Below are 12,255 nucleotides of genomic sequence, written 5' to 3' on the forward strand. Positions count from 1 at the left end.
ACCGGCTTCATCGGCAGTAGTTCCGCCACTGGTCACTGGCACTCCAGTATCCTGATCAATACGCCTTTACTGACTCATACTCAGTATCACATAACATATAATGAGTGTTATATGATATAGAGCATGTGTCAATAAAGGCTTATTGATCAGCATATTGGAGTGCCAGTGACCCCTTCCTTTCCGCAAACACTCAGGCACAGCAAGGCAAGCCATTTTCCAGCTCCCCACTCCTCCCTTCTCCAAGCTATTAGATGGACGGACGGCTGCTGGAGACTGTGTTGTCCCATGTGATCTTGTACTGGACAGGTAGTTCAGGGAAGCAAAGCTGAGAGAGTTGGAGCCAGCTTTTGGAAACATGATGACTGTAAGTGCTTGGGAAACAAATTTAAGAAATACTTTGCTAAGCAATGTATATTTGTTTGATCTGGGCTCATCATTAAAAAAAAGTTTGAGAGTTTCATAATACTGTAACTTAGATTGGTAAATAAAGCTATATTTAAATTGAACAGTTATTAGCAAGGAAAAATCCTGGGTTTTTTTTTATTCACCTTATCTAAACACCACTTCCCCTATTCACTAATTGAACATTCACTTTTCTAAATTAATAAACTTTTCTACCTTAATCTTTTTGTGACCAGAAGTCACTGATGCCTAGATGGCCAGGCCAATTTTATCAATGTGTCAGTTAGCTTAATGGTAACTCTGTGACTAATTTGCACATGTAAATATTTTTTCTACATAGTTTTATGCACATATAAGGTTTTTATTTGGTACTTTTTTTTATTAATGTATTACTATTTTACTATTGAAACTGTATCTGACTGTTTAACTATTAAGTAGATGGCAGATAAATATTGCAACCTGAAGGTGGAAGTGTTCAACTTTAGGCAAAAAGCTTAATTTTTTTGTCAGTGGAGCCTTCAGCCTGTTTGTGACCTCTATGTCAGAGCTGACTTTGTGATCACGTGATCTGGAGCCACTCCTATTAGTGGGGACTTCGGCTGACATTGACAGCTAGTACAGAATGTATATTAACATCATGTCAGTGGATGGTAATATTTTGGGTGGGAATTAGATAATTAACCCATGTATGTGTACAAATTGCTCCAAGAAATTTAATTTCTTTTCCATGTGATTGACACATTTTCCCATTTGGTATTCTGTTATTAGGGCCTTGAGTCTGGTCATGTGAATATAGCAGGCAGATCCTCATACTTAGCACACAAGAAGGAGAAAGTAAGTGCAATGCAAGTGTGAGTTTCTACCAAACAGCATGAAAAAACCCTTGTACCATATGTAATTGAAATGCAGAATATTGTTCTTTTCTCCCAACAAATTTGCAATTATACAGCTCTGTAACACAGTGACTTGTTAATATTTTACAAACAGAATGTATTATATTTTAACAGTGTGAGTAAAAGTCTGTAGCTGAGACATTTGTAAGGCTATGTTTGCTTATATATGTCTGTGAAGGTTCTCATTCATCCAGGTCATGGTATATCTGTAAAAATATAAGTCAAGGCAACTGGACTTGCTCTATTTTTCTTGAAGAGGTTTCACAGGACATCCAACCAGCTTTCTCAATTCTGAATTGAGAAAGCTGGTTGGATGACCACTGAAACATCTTCAAGAAAAATACAGCAAGTCTAGTTGCCTTTACTTATTTGTTTACAGATATGTTGGCTTATATAGGTATTTTTTCAGTTAGTCAGAAACTGGCTCCTTGTGCTGCTTTTCCTTCTCCCAGTCTAAGCTCTGGTGTACAGGGGATTGCAAGAGGCTGATAACAAGTTCAATGTAGGTACTTGCACTGCTTGCATTAGAAAATATAATGATTTATTAAAGGATAATTAAAGCCTCCGGTTTTTTTTTTTGCATACATCTACTGCTAGCAAGCAGTAGATGTATGCAAAAAGTGTAAAACAAACAAACAAACACTTTAACAGAGGTTAATACTCACCTGTGTCTTCCCTGCGCGCTCCCGTCCGAAAATGTTGAAAGCCGAAGCTGGCCGAATGGCCAGCCAGTGGCTGGCCGACAGCCTGCTTCTGACAGCTGGGCAGAGCCGGCCGTGATCTTATGGCTGGGTCCGGTCACTTGCAGAGAGATCAGCGTTCCTGGTTACCAGCTAACCAGGGGCACTGATCTCCAGACAGCCCAACTCTCCCGGACGCCCGGGAGAGAAACACTTTCTAAAGTGTTTTTTTTCCCTGTCTTTTTTTTTATTCTGACATTGAGCTGTTGGCTGCCGTCAGAATAAAATAAAAGTTTTCTATTGACCATTGCAAAGTGAAATAGCCAATAGGAATCTAGCTATGCATTCCTATGGTGATTTTTTTTTTGTTTATTCTGACTACAGCAGAACCGCCTGGCCAATAGAAAACAGTTGGGCAGAGCCAGCTATCACTGCTAGCTCCGCCCAATCGTTTTCTATTTTATTTTTTACTACTTTTTTAACTGTTTTTCTATTCTGCTCGGTACCACAGAGGTACCGAGCAGAAAAGCCGTGCCGAATGCCGCTCGGCAGCATTTGGCTATTCACTCACTGCTGTTCAGCATCTATGGGAATAGGCCGAACAACAGCGAGTGCCCTGCCGGAGTTTCGGGCTTAGTCGATCCAGATGTTGGATCGGCTGAGTCGAACTCCTTCTGCACTTTGGGTCGGCCGAACATGCTGAGCATGTTCGGCCAACCCGAAGCCACGCGAAGCCACTCGATGTACGGCTGATTTCAGCCGATATACGGCTGGAATCAGCCATACCAGCCTGGAGTGAATAGCCGAACAGCGTTCAGCTCACTTCGCTTTGGGTCGGTTGTTCACTCGGCTGTCTACGGCAGCTTAGTGAATAGACCCCTCAGTATCTGCGGTCATCAAACAGGGGAATCCTTGCTAAGCTTGCTGGGTTCTGAACTTTTTTAATTTGATTCAATTTTACCTATCACTTGGTAAAGGAAAACATTGGGGAAAATGTCATCCTACAATCCTTTTGAATCTATCAACTCACATCCTGAGGCCAGTGCTATAATGGATCCAGCAAAAATTCTACCAGCTTCGTTATTGCTGCTAAATCTAGTGCCTACATAAAAAAGGCCTTATATAACAAAGTTCTTCTTCTTTGGGTACATGTAAGATTTCATCTAGAATTTACTGGTTGTCTACAGTAAAGGAAGACAGCAAATATATGATTGCAGCCCTTATTGTTTGTATGCAAAACACAAACCCCAGCAGTGTACCTCTATAATTATTTCTGAATATCCATGGCCTCCTATACCCATGGATTTATATTAAAGCAGCCTAACAAGCAAATACACAGTGAAGTGTTTTACCTGTCAAAATATTTGTAGTTTTTTTTTAACTCCCCTGTCATAATGCATAACCAGTAGAGTGACATTGTTATTTCTTGTTGCAGCTCTGCATGTTCTTGTATCTGCTTGCTATTCATTGGACTGTGGATGACTAGCATCACAATGCCTAGCTCTTCCCTGTCCTATCTTTTTCTGTAACCTGCCTTAGGACCTTCCCCTGCTTCCAGTGCCTGAAGGCATTTTGGGTTGCTAGGAGTGTGCAATCCAATGGAACCTTGATTGGTTTAAAGTGCATAACATCCCACTCTTATGGTACTCATAGATATAAGATGAGTTGACTGATTAAGCCATTTGTGCTAGATCAGGTGCTGATCCCATATCTGTAGGGAGTCTCCAACACACTTCTGTGGGCACGTTTTACCTTCACCATGGTCCACTGCTCCTGTTTGCCATCCTTCACACAGCCCTCATCTCCTAAAAACTTATGTTCATTAAAATGATTGTTAATAATAAAAATAATGACGTGTTATGCTGTTTTTTCCTCTTCCTTGTCTATAAACGTAATCACACCAGATTTACACTAAACCAAACACTACATCTGAGGCACAGATGAGTTGAACCTTATTAGCACTCATTGAAATTGTTCACATATCACTGAGCTTAGTAAATAAGGCAAAGTGTGTTCACTTCTATCAACTAATGATGTACTAGGAGAAATCTCTTTTTTTCTTGCACATGATTGGGTATTGAAAGTTAACTCAAGTGAACTAACTTTCACTTGGCTAAGTAAACATTTACTTTATGTGAACAGCCACTGCTCACAGCATTTTGTGTAGGAAGGGACCGGCCATGAAAAATTTAACAAATGCTGTTGGATGTGGTTTGAGCACTGACCCCCAATACTGGGGGGGAGCACTGTTTAGTTGGGTGTTTAAAGGACTGACCACCTATGCTGGGTGTGTATATGCGGGGTGAGCAAAGACCTCCAATGCCGGGAAGTGGGGAGTGAGAACTGACAACCAATGTCGGGGGGGTGGGGGGAGTTTAGGGACGCACTAACTACCAATGCTGGCGGGGGTTGAGCTCTGACCACCAATGACAGTGCACCTGGCCAGCACCTGCAGGCACTGTTAGTGTTACTGGAATGTTGGATAGGTGAGAGCCAGGTGCCGAAACTAAACTATAGTTCTGGCACCGGCCAACCAGCACAGGCTGCTAGCGCCCCAAGCGTATTGATATGCCTGTCCAACACAGCATTGCAAGCAGAAAAGACAGAGCAGCAGAAAGACAGAGAAGTAGGGAGACAGCAGGAGTAAGTATTCCTATTTATAAGCTACCACTAACCATCAATGAAAGGAGGTCTGATAGAGAGGGGGGTGAGCACTGACCACCAATGCTTGGTGTGTAGGGGGAGAGAGCACTGACCGCCAATGCTGGGTGTGTGTGAGGTAGCTGCACATGCATGGGAGTTACAATCAAGTAGCCAAAGACTCCGAACGCAAAAGAAGATCATGAGAAGATAGAAGTGATGGAGCATTGACATTACAGAGCTGGAAGGGATTGGTTTATATGGTAAAAAGGAACGTTACCATATCTTTAAAATAACAACAAACACACCTTTAGAAATTTTTAGTAATGACAATCTACAGGCACATACACACACAGATGATTGCAGGCTTTGTATTCTTTGCATATCTTATTTTTTCTGTTCTTCCCCATTCTTCTGGCAGTGGCCATGTTAGCTAAGAGCAGGCTTCTAGATCTCCCTTTACTTCCTGGAACTCTGGCACATGTGACTAGGACATGTGACCATGCACATCATCTCAGGGAGGAAAATGCCTTTCCCTGAGATCTCTAGAGATTACACATGAGATTTGCCAGCAATGCTCTGCTGATATAACCATCCCAGGATGCAATGCTTGGGCACATTGCATCATTTGCGCCAGAAGTGGACCAAGAAGTAGATGAACTCCATTTGTAAGTAAATGAAAAACATGTTTGTTTAACTAATGAATATAACATGATTTTAAATCAGCATGCAGGGCTGCATGCTGATGTAATTTTTAGTAAAAGGGGGTAAAGGTCAACTTTTTCCAAATGGCTTCAGGGGGTACAGTTTGTTTTTATTTTGTTAAAGGTGGTTTACTGCCGATTTAAAGTGGTACTCACCTTTAATAACCAGCACAATGGAGCATTCTATTAGGTGATAATGTTTTGGAGGTTACATACTTGACCAAAATGTTGATTATGTCAATAGCTGCTGGTTGCCTCTTTAAGGTAGGCTTACGAAAACTGTTAATTCTATGCCTATATTAGGAGAAGAGACCGCCTTGGTCTACAACACTCTTTGGAATTCCCTGATGCATCAGCACAACATTTGCCGGTGTTTGCCCCAGATTCATGTACCTGTAGGAAACAGGTACATGAATTTGGTGCAAGCACTGCCATTTGCGGTGTGGAGGCGCGTAGAGGCCATGGTGTCCATCCTAAGTGCAGCCCACCACCTCCAATACACACTGCAACTGTCATACAGTGGTGAAGCGTCCAAGGTGTCCTACTAGTGGGTAGCGCCTGCCTAATTGGGAAGTTAAGAAGCCTAGTTCCCCATCAGGTCTGCTCTCTTGGTGATTGACATCAGGCAGTGGGTGGTATCTGCCTGGGTATCTCACTGGGTGTGTAAATTATCATTAAAAAGCTGGGTGTTATGTGCAGAGGGCGGCTGCAAAGTATAAAAATGTTACCTTGCAGCATGCTGTCTCCTGCACACAACGCCCAGCTTCCAGGCACTGAAGAGAGGGAGAGATGTGACTCGAGCAGTACAGCACTCTAATCGCTTTACCCGCCCCTTCTCACTATCCTCCAATCAAAAAATAAAGGTCTTGTATTTTTTCAGAAGAATACAAGACATGAGAGGAATTTACTAAAACTGGAACAGTTGCCCATGGGAACCAATGAGCCTCTAGCTTTCATTTTTAAAGCTTAATTGAACAAACTGAAAAGAGAAGCTGATTGGTTACTATGGGCAACTGCTCCAGATTCTGTCTGCTCCATTTTTCATAAATTCCCCCTATGTATTTATAACAGAAAATGTATATATGTAACTGGAAAAACACAGAGAGGGGAATTTATCAAGACTGGTGCAGACAGAATGTGGAGCAGTTGCATATGGTAATCATTCAGCTTCTTTCTTTCATTTAGATTGGTTACTATGGGCAACTGCTCCAGATTCTGCCTGCTCCAGTTTTTATAAATTTCCCCCAGAATGTTAAGTTTAAAAAGAATAAAATATATTGTTGGATTTAGTTGGTATTATTTTCTTTTCAAGTAATATTTGTTTGAATTTAAACAGAAATGTAAGTTGTGGTTAAGTATTTTTTCAATTTTAATTTACTGAAAAATGCCATAAGTTAAAAATACTTAAAAACCTGATTGCAAAATTCTGCAATAATTTTTTTAATTAAATCCAACACATTTTTTAGAGTGATATAAATCAACCAGCTAAAATTTGCTTGAAAAAAAATAAACCATGGCATGATTTCTCATTGGTTGATTTGAATGCCACACTTTGCACTTAGGGTTTTTATTATTGGCTTGATAAATAAGCCTGTGTGGGTATAAGCATGCTTCACCTTGGTGTGTAGGTGTACACTGTTAGGTAAGCCTGTGTGGGTATAAGCGCCCTTTACCCTGGCGTAGGGGTACAGTGTTATATAAGCCTGTGTGGGTATAAACACCCTTGACCTTGGCCTAGGGGTACAGTCAGGGCCAGATTTTCCACAAGGCCAACCGAGGCCCGGCTGCAGGGCAGCAGGGAGTAGAGGGGCAGCAGGTGTGTGGAATTCCTATCTCCCGACGCCGAGGACATGCAGTTCCGGGCGCCGAGCGGGTAGTTGTTTTCTACATTTAGCCCTGCTTTGGGCAAGCAGGGCTAAATGTACTGCGGGGAAGCCATCACTTGTTTTGTACAAGTGATCTCAGCAAGGTTGCCGAGATCACTTGTATGCAGCCTGCATACAGGGGGGCGCATTGAGGAACCTGGCATTGCGGCAGCAGAGAGTGAAAACAGCTTTACCTTGGCATAGTGTTAAATAAGCCTCTGTGGTTATAAGCATATTTTACCTTGGCATAGGTGTGCAGTGGCCAAAGCCCGGTCCACTGATTTTATCCACCGTTTGCCATGACATGCTAATGTGCCAAAGATTTCCTTTTATTGTTGAGTTGAGGATGCGGAATGACCCTCTACAGACACACACACTTTTTGGAATCCTAGCAACAACCCTTATCCAAGGCAAGAAAATAAAAAATAAGGCAATGGCTGGGCAATCTTTCCTAGAACACCTGCTTGAATGAACAGGGTTAAAGCTACATCTCACCGCCCCTGTGTGCTTTATGCCCTCGCCTTGCTGTCGGATTTGCTTTTCTTTTACATCAAGACATCGTCTGGAAAGAAATTGAGAAATGTAATTTGCTCAACGGCATATTGAAAGCAAGACGACAGTGAGGCTGCTCGCAGCTCGGTTCAGTGCTGCCTATTGTCCTACAGAGGGCAGAGGTATATCATTAATTACCACTTGCTCCCTGCAACAGACATAACGCTTAACGACTTCAGAGGCGCTCCCATCAAAGCCAGGGGAGGGGAAGGTGCGGACATATTACCATGTACAGCCAAGGGGCGAACTGCAAAAGCCAACTGGCAGTGTGCAAAGGCTGTACGGCGAATAGAGACTCAGGCTCTTGGAATGGAAAGTAGCTGGCGAATTGTTATCATCATTACAAGCTGAAGAGCATTTCTTCCTACGGCTGCTTCATGCTTACACATAGATTAGAAGCCAGCCTCTATCTGACAGTGCCTGGCTGCTGTCACTTTGTTCCCAGATCTCAGGAGCATTGTCATCTCATGTCCACAACTAGAAAGGCTTCAAGCTTACAATACGATCTAGTCTATAGCAAAAAGACAAATCAAGTAGTGGTTAGCTAGCCACACAGCTAGCTAGATCGACCATAGAAATCACACAAATTCCTTACTAGCAATATAGGAATATAGATAATATAAATATATTACAGTAATATATATATATATAAATAGATAATGACTTTGAATTAAAGATAATTAATTCAATGTAAATCAGTAGGTCCCACTGAATTGTAACAATTAGAATACGTTAAGAAGGAGGGTCTATAGGGCAAGTTTATAAATCACACACCTAAGCAAGCCATTGGCATGAATGTTTCCACATTAAGGTGTGACGTCACCCCAATCTGACCAAGCTGTCTGCCTTCCGTTGTATGTACATGGAATCTCTGTGCAATTACTTGACCAATTAATTGCCGGCTTCCAGAAGGAATAGAGAGAAATCAGGCTGTTGGAGGCGGTGCACTTTCGGCAGCCAGTAGTCAGCAAGATTTCACTTTCTCCGAGCTGTCAGATTATCAACTGTCAGATTATCAAATGAGCTGCCCCGTGTTAGGGCTCCCAGCTATACTTCATGTATCACGGCAGCCAGTGACAGGCAATCTCTGGAAACTTAGACATCAACATTTTCTATGTACAGAGGAGGCATGCACTCCAGCCAGTGACGCCATCCGGGGTTTATGATTACCTCCATAGTCCCTAGCATCACCCATCAACCCATCTCTCTATACATTGAGGAGGTTCTATAATCAGTCGGTGAAAAGATGAACGAGTCGGGCGTCTGCATACACACTATACTCAAGAAAGATTCATAAAACACAATTTCCTTTTTTTGGTTTCTGATTAAAGCATGAAGGTATTTTATAAGGATTAGGCATCATAGTAAAACAGAAACATTTTGCAGCCTTGGAGCTACAGAGTTAACTGAGAGAACGCAGCATGACCTTTACAGCAAATTAGATTTTGGTATCTAAAAATAGTTGTTTACAGACTATTCTAATAGTCTAGAATGCTATGCAGAGACTTGGTAAGTATGGTACCCTCTCCTTTAAGGAAGATCCATATTTTTCTGACATAGCTCCGCATTGCATTGTATTTTATCCTTTACTAAGGCGAACTGTATCAAGCCGTCTGCTTCTATTTCTTCCAGTTCTCAGAAAAAAAAACAATACATACAGTTATTCCTTTAAATGGCACTGATCTGGTTATTCTATAGTAAATAAGTCTTTTATATTGGAGGAAATACAGTATTTGGGTTTCTGGATGTCATTGATCATATTTCTTTTGCACGATGTATAAAAGTAAATAAAGAATACTAAACAGGTAGATAACATAGAAATACGTATATATTATTTGGCCAGCCAAACTATATCCGATACACTCAATGAAATACAAATTATCTAAACATCATTTTCTATTTTTATTAAAAATTCACAAATTATCAACATGTTTTCCTTTCATACAGTGAATGGTCTAATATGCACTGGAGGTCACACTAGCTTAGGCTTATAATAACAATAAAAGACGTATGAGAAAATTTAATATATAAAGAAAAAGCAGCTCAGGACTGCATATTTGACCATAAAATTTAAATATTTTGGACTTTTGTTTTCTTTAAAGGACACAAAAATAAAAACCTGTCTGGGTCTATATAATCCATTAACAAGTCAATGAATGTTCAACAGGACTAAAAAGTATATCAAATGTTTGGAAAGTGTGTAACACTTTGAAACACTTTCCCAGGGTGGCTGGCGCTAACGCACCTTACAGTATTTTGTGCTATATATTTGATTTGGCACCTCACGTTTTGTTCACTTCCTGTTGCCTTCTGTAAACAATCTTCTAACAAAACTAGCACAGAGTACCAAAAAAAACAAAAAAGAAAGGAAAAAAAACGCTCTTTCTTCATTCAGTCCCGTTACATCCACAGAAAACAAAAACTAAAGAATGAATCATTTTGGTTGATTGCTCAAAACGTTTTGCTTGGTTGTTATGAACAGAGGTTTCTAAAAGTGGATTATTACTAAAACGTTAGGCTCCTGAATTGAACGTCAGACGTAAACAGTTGACTGTTTTGAGTTCAATAGTCTTTTAGTTTCCGCTGTCAGTGAAGGTAGAATCTTTTTTTCAAGTCAGAACAGGTCTGACAGCAGACCTTCATGGTGAGGATCCTTTATTTGTGTCAGTAGCTTTGTCAAGGTAGAAGAGTTGATGCTGAGGGCTTTTACATTTTTTTTTTGTATTTCATATTTTGGCAAACAAATGTTCTGTCTCCACCTGGAAGTCAGGTTTTTAGCTATTCTGAAGCTTCTACTGGCTTGCAGAAAATGGACATATTGGACCAGACTAGGTCAATCCTTAATATATATATAATTTGTGTTGTCTAGTGGGGTTGATGGAATCGGTATTGCCTACCATCTATTGGGATAATGGATGTGATCTACTGGGATTGCAGCTTCGCCAGTTTTTGTATTTTATTATTTTTTGTCCAGTGTGATTGCGAATTTGTCTCCTTCTTTTCAAGAGCCCGGCAGACTCCGTCCAGACAGATATTGTTTCAGGGGGGAATTGTGTGTGCCAGAGCAATGTCAACCGAGATGGCTTTTGGCACCAGTCTTATTGTTAGTCCGTCTGTTGGTTCTCAAGCTACCAGACAGCCGCTTCATTCATTTCTGGTGGATGTGACAAGTGATTCCCGTAAGTTGCTCCCCCATTGACTGATAGAGAGGAGAAAGGGGGACTTTGACCAAACACCTCTGCGGACATGGAGTGCATTGAGCTGGGCAGGTTGGGCTCTGGGCTGGGGGAGTCTCCTGGCGGGTGAGACATGATGTCAGTAAAACGCTGTACCTCACTAGAAGGGTGATGTCCAGGTAAGGGGTGCTCCATTGTACCAAGTGGCGTGCCTGCTGGTCCGGAGGTTACAAAGGGCAAATCTACAGGGGTCTGAGCTTGTGATGAGGGGGGTCCTTGAGGAAAGAAATCGTAGTTGCTTCCCGGTCCATAATACTCACTCTGGTAGTCTGTCAAACAGAAAAGAACAGAATGTGTTTACACTATTTAAAAAAAAGGCAACTTCTACCATGAGACAGATCAACAAAAAGATCAGCATTTTATTTAAAATGAGTAGACTGATACATCAAAGGGAATGTCTTTAATTATAATTATTTCCTATAGGTAGAGAATATCTCATGAGAGTAAAACAATGTTGTTGACTAAAATAAACACAGTTTGACTATATTGAATACAACTATCCCGTTTTCTATGAGGTTTTTTTTTTTAATTATTGCAAAACGTAATCAGAGCAGAGGTATACTAACTAAATAAACACAAGGTTGCATTTGTATTAAGGAGGATTCTGTGATTTTGGGTAATGCACAACAGAATACAAGCAGCCTATGACTTTCTTTGCCCTCTCTATTACAAATCAATATCAGGCACAGAAAAGACTATAACGTCCTCAACATTTACAAGACACATTTTGATACATGTATATGCTTGTGGCCGCTTTCATATCCCCAAATATTAACAGAAAGCCCCGTCGGTAACAAAGTAATAATAGCAAAGCATGAAGGAGGTATAAGCCTGTCTATCGTGCCGACACCGCCTATATGTACAGATGACACACGCGTTACTCATCTACCGAACTGGCCGTTAAATATTAACAGTTGCTTCATGCATCGGAACACAGAAGCTAACTGAACATTCCTTCAATACCGAGGCTATAGGTACAATATGGGCGATGTACTAAGGTATTCACCTCCTGGGAGTGCGCTGCTCATCTCAGACAAATCAGTATTTCACTGCTCTACAGATCAATACTTTCATCAGGCTTCCAATAACTGAAATACTTCTTTTATTCTTTATTATCCTTAGCTTATTGTTATGCCAACGTTTACATAGGAATTAGAAAGGCGTTTAAAATCACTCTGTAAGCTGTGTTATTTTGTCTTTGGCTACTTTGGAAAACCTAATTCCAGCAAAAACCAAATGAGTACATGCTAGTAGCTGCTTTTTTTTATTGTATATCTATATAT

General features: G+C 40.9%; 1 protein-coding gene across 4 annotated transcripts in view; it reads right to left on the reverse strand.

Moving 5' to 3' along the window:
- Positions 1-10,002: 10,002 nt before the first annotated feature.
- LHX1 (LIM homeobox 1) overlaps positions 10,003-12,255 on the reverse strand; it is a 14,999-nt gene continuing 12,746 nt past the window's right edge. For all 4 annotated transcript variants that reach the window (XM_018556788.1, XM_018556787.1, XM_018556785.1 and 1 more), the window contains one exon: positions 10,003-11,241. In XM_018556788.1, coding sequence (XP_018412290.1) covers positions 10,865-11,241 — 377 coding nt within the window. In that variant the 3' untranslated portion in view covers positions 10,003-10,864. The remainder of the gene's footprint in view (positions 11,242-12,255) is intronic.

The sequence above is a fragment of the Nanorana parkeri genome, unplaced genomic scaffold, assembly GCF_000935625.1.
Source record: "Nanorana parkeri isolate BGI_ZX_2015 unplaced genomic scaffold, ASM93562v1 scaffold252, whole genome shotgun sequence".
Taxonomy (NCBI): Eukaryota; Metazoa; Chordata; class Amphibia; order Anura; family Dicroglossidae; genus Nanorana; species Nanorana parkeri.